General features: G+C 35.5%; 1 protein-coding gene across 1 annotated transcript in view; it reads left to right on the top strand.

Annotated features, from left to right (window-relative positions):
* The window catches only part of HNRNPLL (heterogeneous nuclear ribonucleoprotein L like), a 38,504-nt gene that overhangs the window by 11,513 nt on the left and 8,360 nt on the right, over positions 1–18,631 (top strand). Inside the window, exons 3-8 of the mRNA XM_086700398.1 lie at positions 3,492–3,729; positions 5,611–5,691; positions 7,028–7,129; positions 7,215–7,287; positions 11,765–11,836; positions 17,328–17,545. Coding sequence (XP_086556524.1) covers positions 3,492–3,729; positions 5,611–5,691; positions 7,028–7,129; positions 7,215–7,287; positions 11,765–11,836; positions 17,328–17,545 — 784 coding nt within the window. The remainder of the gene's footprint in view (positions 1–3,491; positions 3,730–5,610; positions 5,692–7,027; positions 7,130–7,214; positions 7,288–11,764; positions 11,837–17,327; positions 17,546–18,631) is intronic.

Raw genomic sequence — 18,631 nt, 5'->3', positions numbered from 1 at the left:
AAACCTGTTATCCTCAACTTATGCACCTTAGAGACCACTGTTACGTATTGTTTATTCTTGCACGTACAAATTGGCAGTCCACATGGGCAAAGGAAAGCCCGTTTCTTGAAATGTCATTCAGATGACTACATCACTATTTAGTCATTTGAAGAGGATATTGGAAATTAAGTTTGTCGGGAACATTATATATTGAAGCAAACTTAGACCTTATTTAGATTTGCACGTTGGTACTAGACTAACCCCGTGGGTTGCATTGTCCTATGGAATTAGAAAGAGATGGTTATTTCTGGTTTATTTTTTATTTGGTAATTTTATTTTAGGCTTTTAAAGTGATTTCTTTAAAGCCAAGAGATACTGGAGTCCTGTCAGAAAACAGGTCGACGAGCAAATACTGGTGGGAACTTTAGAGCAATCATAACTATATTGACATTTTTATGTTAATTATGACACAAGATCTTAATGTTCGGCTTTAAAGAAATAGAACTATTTGTGGAAGTTGTTGAATTATTTGAATCACTTCTTTTTTTTTTTTTTTTTTTTTTTTTACGTGAATCACTTTTGAGTGGCCTGTATACTTTTTGATATTTAGTCCATGGTAAAGTGTTTTATATGTGAATGTAATTCTGTTAATTTGCATAGTACATCATTCTGCCCTCAGGATTGGTAGTTTTGTGGATAAAAAAGTCGTGAAATAATTGGAACAAATTAGTGTAAAATTAAAAGTTTAATTGGCATAAATATGTGCACTAGGAGTTTTAATTGTGTGAAATGATCTTGAATAAGAGGTGGCTGCTGTTAAAACTGAAAGAACCCTGAACAGCCTCCGGTGAGGAGTAGGTGTTTTGCTTCAAAATGTTGCATTTATAGAACCTTTCTGTGTTTGTTTATTTCTTTAGTGGTGTGTGTGGGATTATAGAGATTATATAGAAACTGCTCATATAAAAATGTGCATCACCAAGTTCAACATCGAGTAAGTTTATACCTGAAAACTAGATGCGTAGGAAAGAAGGTGAGGAGAAACTATAAGATGTTGAGAATGGTTGTGTCAGTCTAATAAAATTCTGTATATTTGTTGTCTTTATTCTGTAGTATATTCATCTGTTAGGATCAAAAGAATGTTTAAAAAGATGTACTCTCTCTTCTTCCCTTTTCCCCTTCCATTAAAGGAGAGCATGCTAGGTATAATTAGCTATATTGGTTTAATATTTTAAAACAAACCTTTTGGGACCCAATTTGTATAATAAAATCTTTTGCCTCCTCCAACTTTTGTTTAAATATTAGTAAATGTGTTTTGAGTTATAAGTTGAAAGCACTGACCCTACCATGTCCCTTAGCCCTTTTATTTTTTCTTTCTTTGTTCTTCTCCTATCTTCCTCATATGCTTTTCAAGATTTCTTAAAAATTACATGACAGATAATTTAGGTGCATTCTAAAACATCTGCAACATTCTAGTTTTCCCTTCTTTATCTTCATGTGATGCCACTTTTTCACTTCTAAGTCTGTGCTTCTAGCTCACTTCTTATTGTAGTTACCATAGAAGGCAGTTTCACTAAGACCAAGTCTATGACAGGTCAATAAAAAATTTATTTTTCAGCCTTTATAATTTTCTGTGTTCCAAAGAATCAAAGGGCATTATTAACATACTTACTTGGTAATACTATTTAGCTATTCAACCACCTTATATTTGTGGGGGGAGAATGTTTATTCTTTAATTTCTTTTGTTCTTTTTTTTTTAGATTTTTTAATGTTTACTTATTTTTGAGAGAGAGACAGAGCACCAGCAGGGGAGGGGCAGAGAGAGAGGGAGACACAGAAGCCAGAGCAGGCTGCAGGCTCCAGGCTCTGAGCTGTCTGCACAGGGCCTCATGCGGGGCTCAAACCCGCAAACGCGAGATCATGACCTGAGCCGAAGTTGGACACTGAACCAACTGAGTCGCCCAAGCGCCTCCTTCTTCAATTTCTTTAGCATAGTCCTGATTCCAGGGTTTTCTGGTTTTTTTGTATGCACGACTTCAGAACTTCATCAAGAAGTTTCTAAAAATAATATTTCTTTCCTGGAATTTATATTTTATATTCATAATTGATAATTCTTTATCTTACTGTTTCAATAGCTTCTTTAAGTTTGAACAATGTGGGTGGGGAGAGCTAACAAGCCTCATAGACCAACAGATATTGATTGAATGCCTGTTACGTGTCAGCTCTGTTTCTAGATTCTGAGAATATGAAGATGAATGAGGTGAGGCAAGCAGTTTGTATTCAGTAACTATAATCTTGACAATAGTCTTTCACATTTTATAAATGAGAAAAGGTGAAATTCATAAGAAACTACATACTATGCCAGGCTACAAAGTGGTCTGTTTCTTACTAGTAAATCATTTGCTGCTTTCTAAAGGGTAGCGGTAGGTCTAGATGCCTGATTCAGAAATAGTGCTGTCACTGAGTACCTGACCTGATGTTCTTTCTGCAGCCTTCTATTATAAAACCCGTGCTAATTGTATTTTAAAACCTTTTTTAAGGTGCTTGTTCTTATGAATAGAGGACGTAATATTTCCCCTGCTGTGATCCATGTTCTTTGATTTCTTTCTTCCCTCCCTCTCTTCATTGCTTTATTTTTCATTTCACGTGTTAAAATATGTTCCTCCCCAAGAGTATACAATGAAATGTAAATAACTTCACCCTCTTTGTTCACAGACAACCATGATTATCATCATCTGATGAATATCTTTTCATGGATTCTTTAATATTTAAAAAATATTTTGGAAGAGATTATTTGTGTGAAATTTGGTTGGTTTGCAGTTGTTTCTATGTATATTTTAATTCTCTTGTTTTTAGTAAGATAAGCGAAATTGTATAGTCCTTGGTTATTATTAGTGTGGGCACTTGTTTATTTGGAAAACACAGTAGAGGTAGTAGTTTCTGTTGTTAAAGGTCCCATCTGCTAACTTTCTGTTCAGTTTTATCTCCGCTGGTTTCTGTATCTAGAGATTTTCTAGTATTGCTTGGGAGTGGCAGCCTGAAGAATAAACAGGGAGGCGTCATTGGTAACTGGTAACAGAATTGTGCTTGAGGAAGGCAAAAGATGGAAAACCTTTCTGTCACAGGAGGATAAGCTTTCACATGTGAACCATCTGCCTGGTGTACCACAGTTTATAAGAATTAACTAACATTAGGGGTGCCTGGGTGGCTTAGTCGGTTGATTGTCTGACTTTGGCTCAGGTTGTGATCTCATGGTTTGTGAGTTGGAGCCCCACATCAGGCTCTGTGCTGACAGCACGCTTTGGATCCTTTGTCCTCCTCTCTCTCTCTGCACCCCCCCACCGAATAAATAAACTTAAAAAAAAAAAAAGAATTGACTAACATTGAATATAGGTAGTGAAGAATACTAATCTGTATGATTTGACACATTTTTATTAGAGTCTGCCTTTCCTTGATTGAGAATAAATGTTAACTGAATTTATTCTTTCGGTATTCCTTCCCAATCTGCCTTTCAGCTATGTTATGATGATGCCATTTAAACGGCAGGCTCTAGTGGAATTTGAAAACATAGATAGTGCCAAAGAATGTGTGACCTTTGCTGCGGATGAACCTGTGTACATTGCTGGTCAACAGGCTTTTTTCAACTATTCTACGAGCAAAAGGATCACTCGGCCAGGAAATACCGATGATCCATCAGGAGGCAACAAAGTTCTTCTGCTATCAATTCAGAATCCTCTTTATCCAATTACAGTGGTATGTATTTTAGTATGATAAACTAAATTAACAGTGACTTTGAAATTTGCCTTCAGAGTGACTAACCTATAGTTTTCTTCACTGCCATCTAGGTATTTAAAAATAAAAACAGTGTTTTTTTAAAGAATTTTTAAAATGAATCTTAATTTTGACTGTCATGTTTAATGAACAAAGAAATGGCAAGCACCAAAGGTAAAAAGGTCAGAAGTGCAATGGTCATAATTAAATAAGCACATTTAAAAATTTTTATTATTTAGCATCAGAGTTAACTCTGTTTCTGGTAAGGAATTAGACTTGTTAGAAGTGATCCAAGAAATTTGTTTCACTCATGTGCCAGTATGTGTGTTAAGAGTGTCTACTAGGTAAGGACAGAATCCCATAGTATATAATAAAATGCATATATTATTATAAGTGGTTTTGAGATAATTTATTAAAAACCTGTCTGATTTACTTAAAATTCACTGTTTAACTCTTTTAAAAAGTGGTATTAACAGAATTTTTACAAAGGATTCATGTCCTGAACCAGTTAAATTTTCTACTTCATAATCACATGATGTTTCATAATAAGCTAGTGACAAGGACACTTTATTTTTGTGACGAATAGAATATCACAGTGAGGGAAGCTTCAATTAGAATGATTCGTGGCGCCTGTGTGGCTCAGTCATTTAAGTGTTTGACTTCGGCTCAGGTCATGATCTTACAGTTCCTGAGTTTGAGCCCCATATCGGGCTCCCTGCTGACAGCTCAGAGCTTGGAGCCTGCTTCAGATTCTGTGTCTCCCTCTCTCTCTGTTCCTCCCCCACTTGCACTCTGTCTCTCTGTCTTTCAAAAATAAATAAACATTAAAAGAAAATAAAAAGTAAAAATAAAAACAATGATTTCTAGTAAAGGGCACCTGGGTGGCTCCTTTGAGCATCTTACTTAGGCCCAGGTCATGATCTTGCAGTTCGTGAGTTCAAGCCCCACATCAGGCTTGCAGAGACCACTACAGATCCTCTGTCCCCTCTCTCTGCCCCTCCCTTGCTTGTGCTCTCTGGGAAAGAAAAAATGATTTCTATACGATACTGGGACATAAACTAAAAACAAAGCATAAGATACTATTTAAATTTTGTTAGATATTATTTACCTCTAATATTTCTAGACTTATTAATAAGCAGTATTAATATGTGTTTTGGGAGAAAGAATGTTCCTAATCTAGTACAAGTACTCTGCTTTGCTTATTGTTGTATCCCTAGTACCTAATGGTGCCACTGTATAATTGTAGGTGCTCAAGAAATTTGACAGTTGAAGAATTGTTCTTAAGGGGGTTTTTAATTTTTCTCTTACTTAATTTAGGGATCTTGTTTGCTGACATCTAACATTGTATAAATGATCTTTCCTGAGTCTTTCCTCTATAGTCATTGTCCCTTGAAAAATGAATACTGAGTTGATATATTACTACCCCTTAATAAATATTTATTACTATAATTCAAGTGATTATAATATTAAACATTCCAGAGTCACATTTGGAAAACAAACCATTAATTGATTATAGTTTTGGCTTATTTATTGTGTATTGTCAGATATTATTTTAAGTACCTGTTAAAATAAGAATTGAGGGTTTATTTAGGAGATAAAATAGGTACGAGTCTTTTTGAAATGTTTCATTATAACTTCTCTAATGTTGGGTATATTGTATAGGTGAGGAAGTAACTTTAGAAGGATAACAATTTTTAAAAGTTTAATTAGTAATGAATCGAAATGACATCTTGACAGGTGTCTTTTTAGTAAAAAAAAAAAAAAAAAAAAAAAAAAAAGCAGGGTGTAACTTTGTTGTTTTTCCAAGTATAAAATGTGAAGAAATCTTGTATGTGAAGAAATCTTGTTTTCTTTCCTTTATAGGATGTTTTATATACAGTATGCAACCCTGTTGGAAAAGTACAACGTATTGTTATATTCAAGAGAAATGGGATACAAGCAATGGTTGAATATCCTTTGATTGTAAATTTTTTAATTGATGTATATGAATGCTGTGTAATATACGTCTTACTTTTAACTGCTTAATGATATCTGGACAAGTGGTATTTATTCTCTGTTCCTCCCCCAAAATCTATTTGTCTTAGATTTAAAAACTGCAGTGCCCACAGATAATAACTTGCTACCTAAAACATTCCAGTGCTTCATCTCATAGTGTGCTTTGTCTTTTTAATGGGAGAAGAAATAACATTATTTGATAATATGTACATCTCTACCTTTTTAAATGTATCCTAAACGGACTTTTTTGAATCTCTCCTTAAAATAGGTGGTTTGGAAGTACCAAAACTTTAGAGTCAGTAAAACTATTCTTACCTTTTTTTATTGACTCTTTTAAATGGTCAAGGTTTATATAAGAACTTTTCTTTGTTAGATATGTGATATGTTGAGTAAAAAGAGCAAGTAGCAAAATAGTATGTACTGTATAATCCCATGTAAACAAAAGAATAATAACTACCCTCGCCCCACATCCTATATGTACATGTGTATGCATAGAAAAAGGTAGGGATATACAGCAAATTCTTAATGGTGCTTACTTCTAGCAAGGTATTTTTGCCCTTTTTTTAAAAAACCACGTTGGTGGGGTTTTTTTTTGTTTTTTTTTTTTTAAACAATATATAGACTCAAGTAATTTTTGAAAACCAACAAAGTGAAGATAGTTTAATGGTTATAAAACCCTGTCTTCTCAGAAATATAATCAAATATTTGTTTTATATAACTGGTTTTGTTGTAATGTTTTTCCTACTTTTTTTTTTTTTAAATGTTTATTTTTGAGAGAGACAGAGTGTGAATGGGGGAGGGGCAGAGAGAGAGAGAGAGGGGGAGATACGGAATCTGAAACAGGCTCCAGGCTCTGAGCCGACAGCACAGAGCCCAACGCGGGGCTCAAACTCACGAGCTGTGAGATCATGACCTGAGCCGAAGTTGAACGCTCAACCGACTGAGCCACCCAGGCACCCCTGTTTTTCCTACTTTTAAGAGTAAAATATTTCCTGTTTCGAGATAGCAAACTGTCCTTTGCCTGGGAATGTAACCATGCTCCATTTTCCCTCTTCCTTTCAATTTATGAAGTACTTCAGTTGACTTGGAAGGATTAATGTAGTTTGGTTTATTATGTTTTCTTTGGCACCCTTGATTTTGAAAATAAGTACTCCTAAAATTCATCTAGAAATTTTATTGGTAAAACATTTCTAGAAGTGAGAGTTCTGATTATTTTCAGTCCTTTTCTGAGGCAGCGAATAATGATAAAATATTGGATACGTTAAACCAAATTTCCTTAATAGAGCTTATGTTTGAATCAGTCCTTTGTGCCCAGAAAGCTAAAGCAGCACTCAATGGAGCAGATATATATGCTGGATGTTGCACACTAAAAATCGAATATGCAAGGGTAAATATTTTTTCAACACTTCGCCAAAGAAATATTTATGCTTTGGATATACAATTTGAGCTTACTTTCTTTTTAATCTTAACAGCCAACTCGTCTAAATGTTATTAGGAATGACAATGACAGTTGGGACTACACTAAACCATATTTGGGAAGACGAGGTAAGTATTTTATGCATTTTAGAATGTGCTTACATCTGCTGACAAATTTTTACATGCAGTTAGATTCCTTTTTCCTGAGGTGAGCTAGTTCATTCAAGTGAAAACCTTGTTGGTGAATGCTTTTGTTGCCAAAGGCCATGTAATGCTGGAAAATAACCTTGAAATTAGTGCCCCCTACTGGTATGTACGGAGTTATTTATATTTAGTTCAACCAGGAGCCCACACATACAGGCACGCCCGCAGTTCAAGGACTTGCATTTCTCCAAGCAGCTCTCTCTCTTTGGAGGAGAGGAAACTGATTCAGAATATTCCTTACAAACTGCAAACTTGCACACTGCTTCTCTATGGAAAGGACTTTTCCCCCAAGCTGGACAAGGCATTAAGAAGGATAGAGGACTCCAGCAGGCTGACTCTACACTTCATCATGCACAACATCGGCATCAGCAGAAAGCCCTCTGAAAAACTCAGACTTGCAATTCACCTTGACTGCATACTGCATGCACCATCACCCCAAGTTTTTAAAGGAGGACACTTAACAGTACTTCAGACTTGCATGGGATGAACACCATGATAGACTGTGCCCATTTATTCAAGTTGTATGTATATATTGGTCTGATTTCCCTTAAGGTTTCAGTTGTAGAATTTAAGATTTTTCACTAACGGGTACTAGAACTTTATCTATGATGTTGTAAATCTTAACGCCCATTACTGTAACTGTTTGCAGCCTAGATTCAAATTGTTAATTGGCAAATAACCAGGGCCAGATTATCAACAGGCCTTAAGAACTGCTTATGCTCAACCAATCCACACAGATGTTAGAAAGAAAAGGAATAGAAAGGTGCACACACCTGCTGCACCTAAGTTTACTCTTTTGGGTTTTTTTTTTCCTTAACTGTGGACATTGACTAGATTAACCTGATGATGAAAAGATGCATTATATGTAAAAGACGATCTCTGTGTGGTTTGATTTTTTTTTTTTTTTTTTTTTGTAAAGTGGCTGTTCATAAGTTGTCACTTTTTGTAACAATTTAAGGTTATCACTCATGTTAACTTGTGTAACTAGAAATTTTGACATTTCAAATGTAGGTGAAAGTAACATGTCTGTTCAAGGTAGACAATATTTAAACTTGATAAATCTTAAAGTAAGAGCATTTCATTTGAGATGCATTTTCACCTATAACTGATAAATGCTAGGTTTCATGAGCATAGATCTGACTGATAAAATTGTTCAACTAACTGTGTGGCAATTCTGGAATATACAAATTAAAATGTGGATCTTGTAAAAACAAGGGGGCTGCAGTATTGGCTACACCTCAACTACAATATTAGTGTTGGAACCACGTGTTGAAAAAACTCACCAAGATAAGCATATCTGTAAAAATCCACAAAGTAGGAAAAATTTTTATGGCATCCAAAATATCGTGGGCAGTAGGTACTCTATAGTGCATGTATGTATTCTTGCCAAAAGAAAAAAGAAGACAATGTGATGATCTTTTGCATGTTCAAATATTTAGGACTTTGGGTGATTGGCCCCTTAATTCTCAATTCTTAGGAAATCATCTTGTCTGATGCATGGGGTTGCAAACAGGTTTGTATTATAATGCAGCTTCGGCTGGACCCCACGTTTTTCACTACTCACAAATCCACTTGGCATAGGCTTAGTACAGTTGAATACAGCATTGGAAAACAAAGCCTTAGTACTCAAACAACAGAACAAGTGGTTGATGAGAAATCTCTCACTTCTGTCAAATTATAGTCAGTTATTGAACACTTTTTTTTTTTTTTTTAACTCTTGAAATAGCTCTGGTAACCTTTCTCTTAATGTCTCTTAAAACATTGTAGATATGTTTCTTATTAGTGTTCACATCTGTTCTTTTAGAAGGTCTGAAGTTTATGCAGAGCCAACTTAGATTAGTTTTTCATACAAGTAATTAGTGTCAGAAAAGGTTACAAATGGGTGAGATAGATATTTAAATAGCAAAATATAAAGAAGTAAAGTAGAATTTTACTTGGTTATGTTTCAAGGGAAAAACTCGTTTTCTAAATCCTTACAGACACTTGTCTGGTGAGACCATACCAGTTTACATTCTTGAAGTCTTGTGACTTCCTCTTCTACTCAAGTTGATACTGAATTGTAACTTTTTTTTAAGTTTATTCATTTATTTTGAAAGAGAGAACACAAGAGACAGCATGAGTGGGGTAGAGGCAGAGAGAGAGAGGGAGAGAGAGAATTCCAAGCAGGCTCCACGCTTTGTGCCGGGCCCGACACAGGGCTCATTCTCATGACCCTGAGATCATGACCTGAACCAAAATCAAGAGTCAGGCACTTAACCCACCGAGCCCACCCAGGCATCCTGTGAATGAATTGTAACTTTTTCTACTAAAAAGAGCTCTGTAATAAATACAACCTCATTTTTAAAAGTCCTTTTCAGCCCAAATTACATTTTAGTGTGAAAAATTCTTAGCCTGGACTCCAGAGAATCACTCCAGAAACGTTAAGCAAAACTTGTCTATGTGTACATCTTTTTGGGGAGAATGTACACAGATTCCATCAGATTTCAGATGAATTCATGAAAAGTTTCAAACTACTATTTATAGACTGATGTAATTAGTGTTTGACTCTTCTGCACACTTCTGTTTTATGTGACCTTATATTAGGTACTTAATGCTTCAAATCCAAAGAACTATTAATAATGACAATATTCGGCTGAAAGATACCTTAGGAGATTATCTACTCTTAACTCCTTCATTTTATGAATGAAGGTTGTGAGTTTATGTAATTATCCAGTGAATTAGTGTTTAAGTTGGAATCTTCTGATTCCCAATCTCTAGTGCTCTTTCCTTTATAGGACACTGTTAACTATATCAATAAAACTGAGTCATGAAGACATTATGGTGGTTTTGGTTTAAGATTGCTTAGATCAGATGAGGAATTGTATGTAGTGTTGGGTGGCATACTTAAGTAAAGGAACATTAACAGAAGGGATTAGCAGACTGGATTGATTCAAGAGGAGTGAGACTTAAATGATGATACTGGATGCTGGAACCCGTATAATGGAAAGAAGGAGCTGTGAATGACTGGAGAAGAAATGACTGGGGAAATGGAGGAAGGATCTTAATAACTTGGAAGCTTTTGAAAGGGTCTTTGGAGAAAGACTAAGTCTACGAGGCCTCAGACGGGATAGAATATGGGTAGAGGACCAATTTCTATACAATATAAACATTAATTTTCTCATTATTTAGGACTAACTGAAAATGTAAGGGAAAGTCATGAGAACCTTGTTAATTGGTGTTGGGTAAGCAGAGGCTAGATGATTCCAACTGATAGGGATAATGTAAAGAGAATTTATACAAAATAAATGGAACAAGATGATCTCTTAGGTCCCTTTTAATGCTATGATAACTTCAAATAGGTACTTAAAATTGTACTTCTCTAGGCTGAAGTGAAAATTATTTCTCATCTCCCATAAACGTCATTTGTTTAGGTGACTAAGGATTTATAGAAGGCCTCTCTCTAAATTTTCAAAGATTAGAATTACCAGACTCTTAAGATACATTAAAAAAAAAAAATCTTATTGGGTGCTATGATTTGATCAGCAAACTTTCTAAAAAGCATTGTACAATAATTTCTAAAATTTACCAACCAACATAGGAAGTGCTATTTTAGAAACTTGTAAGTAATTTTATTATTGATCTCTCATTCTAGATTTAGGAAAATTGGCATGCCTTTCCTGAAAACATAGCTAGAATAAAAATTATCTTTTAGGAGTATTGTAGTACTCTCATCCAATAATGTAGCCCCCTTGGTTAGCTTTATCTTGGCGTATTTAAACTTTGGAGGGTGCTCATAGTCCTGCCTGGTGTTAAGGTCTATAGACAATGACCAATCCATGCTATAATATGGGCCAGTGATGTGCAAATTTCCAGCTCTCAAGTCAGTAGGTGTTTGTAAATATGTGTATATACATACAAAATACTCTGTGTTTACTGATTGTGAAACCGTGTAATACAGGTTGTTGTTGGCTTATGCTGAACTTCTTGAAAGAAGCCCACTTTGAAAATGTGTTGCTGTTGAAGCTAATAGTATGATTCAGGTACTGTCTTTCAAAAGTACTGCACTTAAAGCTTGTTTTAAAGACATGTATTGGTAAAAACTTCTGTACAGTGTCAAACTCTAGCATTGTGTATGTTCACTTTCCGAAAAGTATCCATTCTTTCCTTAAATTTGAAAGTGTGATTGTATTTGGCACTTGCCAAAAAGATATTTTCAAGTTAAGTGGAATTTGTTAGATAGAATTACTTCCTTAAACTTTTGGTGTTTGTATTTAAATTGGATATGAATGGATGTTTAAAGTTAACCAGGAATCCTATTTCTTTTATGAATTGTAATGGATGTTTTGAATGGGTGTTTCCCATGTGAGAACTGTTAAGTACTTGGGTCAAAATTGTTAAAACCATGTTTCTACTTTTGTGTCAGATAGAGGAAAGGGTCGCCAGAGACAAGCCATTTTGGGAGAACACCCTTCTTCGTTTAGACATGATGGCTATGGTAAGTTTGTCAAGGCAGAAGGAAGGTAGTATAGACAAACTACTAGAATTTTTGCATTTCTGATGAAGAATGGCACATTTCTTGTCTCTATTTTTCCTGCTCACCTGACTTGGTTTATAGGGGATTAGTCACTTATAATGTACTCCCAAGGAGTTGTCCAAAATCCTTTGTTTTCTTAGGATATTGATATATAATCCTTGAGATGAATGAGAGCTACTGGTTGGAGATTGAAAAGCTTTTTTACCATTTTGTTTTGTTTTGGTTTGGTTTTGATTTTGATTTTGATTAGTAGTGGGTTCTGGTCTGTTAGAAGACCAAAAAGAGATACTTCTTTAGTAAGTATATTTTCTTCCATTATACCAATTATGAGCAAAGAGGAACTTTGAGTAATAAAGGCAGAAAGGATGGGGTATTTGTCCAAAAGAAATATGTTTTCTTGTTAGAGCCTTAAGTCTTTTAGAGTTAAGACAGTTCTACAGTTGGTATTTTGGCTTTGGCTAAATTTGTTTGTATTTAATTCCTCTTTTAAAAATTCTTAGTTTTAATGTTTGGTATATTGATAAGATTTAAGATCATGAAACCTAGAATAATACTCTTCCCCAGGAAAAAGTTAGGTATCAGACTATTGTCCTTATAGGTAGATGTTGAGAATTGCTACTGATAAGTCTTGTAACTGGTTAGAAGTTCTGTGATTTTAAATATTTTTTAGTTTTAAATAGTTAGTGACCCCACCTATTCTGTGGTTTAAAGCTGAAGTATGATGCTATTAGAAGTGGTATAGAAAATAGAAATTGCTATATTGTGCTCTCAGGATTTATCTTTGAAAAGCTTCCAGTGTTGCCTGTTTTCTGAAATGTTTTCAGCATGCCTGCGTGTTTGATCATTATTCTTAGCTGTGAGCTTAAGCTTATTCCTTAGTTTGTTTTTTTGAACTCCAGGATTTATTACGTGTGTGTGTGTGTGTGTGTGTGTGTGTGTATGTTCAAGTTGCTATGGTAGTCTATATGGCAGAAATGATTGAAACAATCTGTGTTCTGTCTAAATAGTAAGTGTGGTATAGGATGAAAATCTTACTACAATTATTTTAATGAGCTCCTTGATAATTTTTCTTAGCTATTTCTTTGACAGCATAAATATTAAATCTGGTCATAAGGATGGCTCTGCTCCTGTAGTAAAGAAACACTTATTAAATTTTTTTTTTTTTCAACGTTTATTTATTTTTGGGACAGAGAGAGACAGAGCATGAACGGGGGAGGGGCAGAGAGAGAGGGAGACACAGAATCGGAAACAGGCTCCAGGCTCTGAGCCATCAGCCCAGAGCCCGACACGGGGCTCGAACTCACGGACCGCGAGATCGTGACCTGGCTGAAGTCGGACGCTTAACCGACTGTGCCACCCAGGTGCCCTAAGAAACACTTATTAAGAGCCCACTATGCTTTCCATAATGGAGGGTTACAAAGAATTGTAATCACAAGTTTGTAGTGTAGTTGTGGAGTATATGTGTCATGGCAGTCAGCTGAATGCTAAAAATTGTTTAAATGTTTTGCCACAGGGTCTAGAATAACCTGTGAAAGAATAAATGAAGGACAGAACCCTACTGTGGTAGTGTTGACACTATTTTCTTGGTATGGATTTTCAGAGTTGCTTTTCTTTGTAAAATCCATCTTACCGAAAAATTATATAAACAAAACTATGTTATATACCCTAAAAGAACTTTATAGTTTTTTTTTTTTTTTTTTAATTTTTTTTTTTTCAACGTTTTTATTTTATTTTTGGGACAGAGAGAGACAGAGCATGAACGGGGGAGGGGCAGAGAGAGAGGGAGATACAGAATCGGAAACAGGCTCCAGGCTCCGAGCGATCAGCCCAGAGCCCGACACGGGGCTCGAACTCCCGGACCGCGAGATCGTGACCTGGCTGAAGTCAGACGCTTAACCGACTGTGCCACCCAGGCGCCCCAAGAACTTTATAGTTTTAAAAAGCTTATTGTCCAACTCTTTATCAGTTTCATACCCCAATTTAGTGTGTGTGTGTGTGTGTGTGTGTGTGTGTGTGTGTGTAAATTTTAAAATGTAAGCTTACTTAAAGAGAGGTGTAAAATTCTTTACATTGGTAGTTAAATAGGGATCATTCTGGAGAGTCCTGCTCAGCAGGAATGGTTGTGTAGGGACCATTCTGAGCTCTGTCCATTGAAGCAGTTACCTCTCTGAGGAAAACTTGTTCTTCTTTTCTAGGGAAGTAAGCAGAATAGAGTATAAGAGGAGAGAGAGAGATGAATAAAAAGAGGTAGAGAAGTAAGGTGAGGAAATGGGGGAAAAAGTAAAGAAGATGGGAATAGGTTCTAGTGACATTGAGACTTTTTTTTTTTAATGTTTATTTATTTTTGACAGAGAGAGAGAGAGAGAGAGACAGAGACAGAGACAGAGGATGAGTGGGGGAGGGGCAGAGAGAGGGAGACACAGAATCCGAAATAGGCTCCAGGCTCTGAGCTGTCAGCACTGAGCCCGATGCGGGGCTTGAACTCACACACCGCCTCACACACCGTGAGATCATGACCGAAGTCAGACACTCAACCGACTGAGCCACCCAGGTGCCCCAGAGACTTTTTTTTTTTTTTTTTTTAAGAGAGAGAGCGGGGGAAGGAGCAGAGAGAGGGGGGGGAGAGAGAGAGAATCTCCACGTGAAGCTAGATGTGGGGCTCTATCCCACAGCCCTGGTATCATGACCTGAGCCGAAATCAAGAGTCAGACACTCAACCGACTGAGCCACCCAGGCGCTCTGATACTGAGCCTTTTAAAAAACATTGCAAATCACAGCTGTGTGCCTTCAGATGAGTAGTTCAGCAAAACCAGTGTATTTGCATTTTGGTGTCATATCGTAAGTGGCTTTTCTTTTATGATGGTATAGGAGAAAGAGGAATAGAAAAGATTTAATTTTTAATTAGATTAAATTTATTCATTGATTTATTATAGCAGTATAAATCTATGCTTTCAGAATATTTTAAATTTTTTAATTTGGGGAGCCCGGTCCCATGAGATAAACTTGCAGATGCCCTCATATTTGAAAAGTATGATTTTTGCTACTTTTATACAGATTTATTTGCTGTGAGCCTAAGAAAAGTTTATATATTAATTGCTAGTGTCTTTGGATATGCTCCTGGACCAAAGATTTTAAAGTATCAAAGATGAGAAATGCTATTAAAATGACAGTAATGCCATTTAGGTAGTATTTTCCCACATAAGTGAATTTTTTAAATACCAGAAGTATTAGCTTTTTAAGGATCAAAATATTTTGCGTGAACTTTTTGTTTTATATATAGAAAGCTTTTAAAGATTTCTATTTTTTCTTATCTTCTTAAACAATATAGGCAGCAATGTAAATAGCATAGATAACATAATTTAATCCTGATGGCTGAGGTCATAATTACAAACGTCAGTTATTCTCTTGCACTGAATTCAGTTGTTACCTAGGGCAGTGAATCTCAGCATTTTTGGACCTTGGGGAACTTAAGTAGAGTGGAAGTTTCCACTGCCCATCTAGCACATACACACATCTTTCTACTTCCTATGAAAAAGAATATTTAGTGATAATAGTGAAATGTCATTACTGTACAAGCAAATGGTGGTAGTGTAATATGTATGGTATAATATGTATGTGTGTGTTTGCAGTAGGGGTAAGAATGATTGATATTTGACCCCATTATATGTATCACTCTAAATTAGAGGCCAAAATATGTATAGTTACTAACAAGTATATATTGATGAGCTATATTGATTGTTTTAATAAACTATCAATTCCCAGCAGGAAGAGCAGTTGAATTCCAATTTAAGGCAACACTGATAACGATGAATTGATAAGGTGTTTCTGCCTTCATGAAGTTGTAGGAATTCACACTGTGTGTGTGCTCAGTGGTAGTGTTGCAGAATTGTTATGAATGGCAACTATATTTAGAATACTGAATTCTGAATTGGAGTCCACATAAGTTCTAATAGCATGCTGTGAATACCAAGATGTAGTTTCTTAGTGACTGACTTAGTAGATGACAGTTGTCCCTTAGTCTTGGATAAAAATGAAAGTCAGTAGTATTATATACGCTTTACTTCTTGAGAAATGAGGAAAAGACTTGGGTTTTTGGATTGGTTTCTTGCACATCAAGAAGACCTTTGCATGTTACCAGAGTATGCTTCGATTATGTAATCACTAACTCAGGAGCACTGAAGGTGTATGGATTTACGTTTTTGAGCTGTATCTCCATCTGAGTTGCTGCTTTTTTTTTTTTTTTTTTTTTTTAGTTGAACTACAACTAACATACACTGTTGTATTAGTTTTGGTTATACAATATAGTGATTGGACATTCTATACATTATGCAGTGCTCACCACGAGAAGTGTGGTACCATACAACGTTACTACAGTGTTATCGACCATATTCCCTGTGCTGTACTTTTTATCCCTGAGACTTAATTTTTTTTTTTTTTTTTGTAACTGGGAGTTTATACTTCTTAATCCCCTTCCTATTTCACCCCCCTCCCTCCTTGCCTCCCACAACCTCCAGTTTATGAGTCTGTTTCTTAGTTGCTTCTCAGTTCTTACGCCTCTCTTCTTGCTGTTGTGAATGTGCCTTATGCCTGCTTTTAGTATGAGTTTCTCCAGACTCCGTCCTCATTCCTTTCTGTTCCATTCACTTTAGCTTTATTTTTCTTGTTACTTCCAATCTGTTATGGATGGGAAAACCAGGTAGAGTTGTTTAGAACTACTCTAAAGTTAGCATGTTGATTCTTAATAAGGATTCTCAGTGCAAGACATAGATTTATGTGTGTTTCTGTGACAACAGTTTCAGACACTCAGCCATTATTTTCTTCTGGGCTCTTGATGTTGTTTCAGATAGTGCAGGGTGCTGAATAAATGACACCTTTGCATAGGTGAGATATTAACTAAATTAGAGGTTTAGTTTCCTAAATTAGAATTGGGGGATAAAATACTAACTAGAAAGCACATTATAGTAAAATATATTCAAGGAGGCAGCTTTTCATTGGAATTAAAGAGATGTTCCTTTTGTTATATCTGTATATAGAGATAGTTTCTGAGATTTCGTTGTGTATGTTACTGTATTATCCTCCAAAAGATTTTGGCAGGAGGCTTTTAAAAAACTTTTGAGGTATAATTTATACACAGCAGCCCAAAGTTTTACACTGATTTCCCCTTATTCCCACTATCTATGGCCTGATTTTGTATACTTCTGGTTCAACAATATTTTTAAAAATACAAACTTAAAGCCTGATGTATATGCAGGGGTGTGCAGGTCAATGTATATAGGATCTGATACAAAGAATTACAGATTTTATTAATCCCCACAGGTTATATTTGAATATTAACACATTTGAGTTTTCCTGGGACATACACCAAACTAGCTAATAGTAAGAGTTTACTTTCTGTGTGATGAAGCGTATCTGCTAAAGTTGTGTTTTGTTTTGTTTTGTATCATTTTTATAGGCTCCCATGGTCCATTATTGCCTTTACCAAGTCGTTACAGAATGGGCTCTCGAGATACACCTGAGCTTGTGGCGTATCCGTTACCACAGGCTTCTTCCTCTTACATGCATGGAGGAAATCCGTCTGGTTCAGTTGTAATGGTTAGTGGATTACATCAGCTAAAAATGAATTGTTCAAGAGTGTTCAACCTATTCTGCTTATATGGAAATATTGAAAAGGTAAGTTTCATTTCATATTAATTTCTTTTGCTAGGATATCTAGCAGGAAAGTCTGAATAGGCAGTAAATACATGTGTCTTCGCCTTTTATTGGGAACATACAAGTTCTTTTAGCAGTAACCAATGTACGCTAAAAATTCATTAGGTAGGAACTTCAGAAATTGTTTTTTGTTGGTAAGTGATTGGTATAGGTTGTTGGTACTAAAAATACTTTAAAAATAGAAGTCCAAAACAGTTTAATCAACCACTAGAGTATTATAGACATAAAGCCTGTATTAATTTTATCATTACAAAGAGTTTCTGTCTAGCATTTAACATGTTGAACTGTAGAATTTGAAAGAGCAGTTACTTTCGTGGAGCTTGAGCACAAGTCATGAATTTTTAGGAAAATCCTGGATTTATATACTTGGCCTTCTAAATGCTAGAGTTCTAGTATCTTCTGAGGAACAATGTGCTTTTAGCTCTATCAGTATTTGAAACTGACCCACTTTGAAAGAATGTGTCCAAAACTTTGTCTGGAGGCTTATACTCAAAAAGTAGCAAAACATTTAAATTTTATATATTTTAAAGATCTTTAAAGAGCTGTAACCTTGTTTTCACTAGGCATCTATTTCCCTGGATCTGTGATGTTTTGTTCATTGATATAAATACTTAAAATAGTTCTTATCATAAAGTAGATGCTAAACTGTTTTTTAAAGAATCATGGAAAATTTAACTGGGGAAGTGATCGGTAGTCTTAAGTCACCAATTGTTCGATACCCTTGCCAATTTGAGTTTCAGTACTGAGGTAATGTTATTTTTCTCTATTGTTTTAAGTGATTTTTAGTGTTCTTTTCACTACAATAAAAAGGTATAAGCATGTGGGTCATAAATGTGTGGGAGGGGGAGCATGGCTTGAATAGTTGGTACTCTTAGTTCTTACTTGGTTTATTAATTCTAAAGCCTCCTTGATCTGAGGAAGCAACTCAGAAAATCTCTGAGACAAGAATTTCCTCAACATAACAATTTGACCACATTTAGAAAAGAAAGAAAATTCCACTTTTGGTCTAGGGCTAACATATGGGATATCTCTGCTTATGTAACTAGC

The sequence above is a fragment of the Puma concolor genome, chromosome A3, assembly GCF_028749965.1.
Source record: "Puma concolor isolate L17-30 chromosome A3, mPumCon1.1.hap2, whole genome shotgun sequence".
In the NCBI taxonomy this organism is placed as follows: domain Eukaryota; kingdom Metazoa; phylum Chordata; class Mammalia; order Carnivora; family Felidae; genus Puma; species Puma concolor.
Note: the sequence above shows the minus strand (reverse complement) of the source record. Positions and strands in the feature narration are given on the sequence as shown.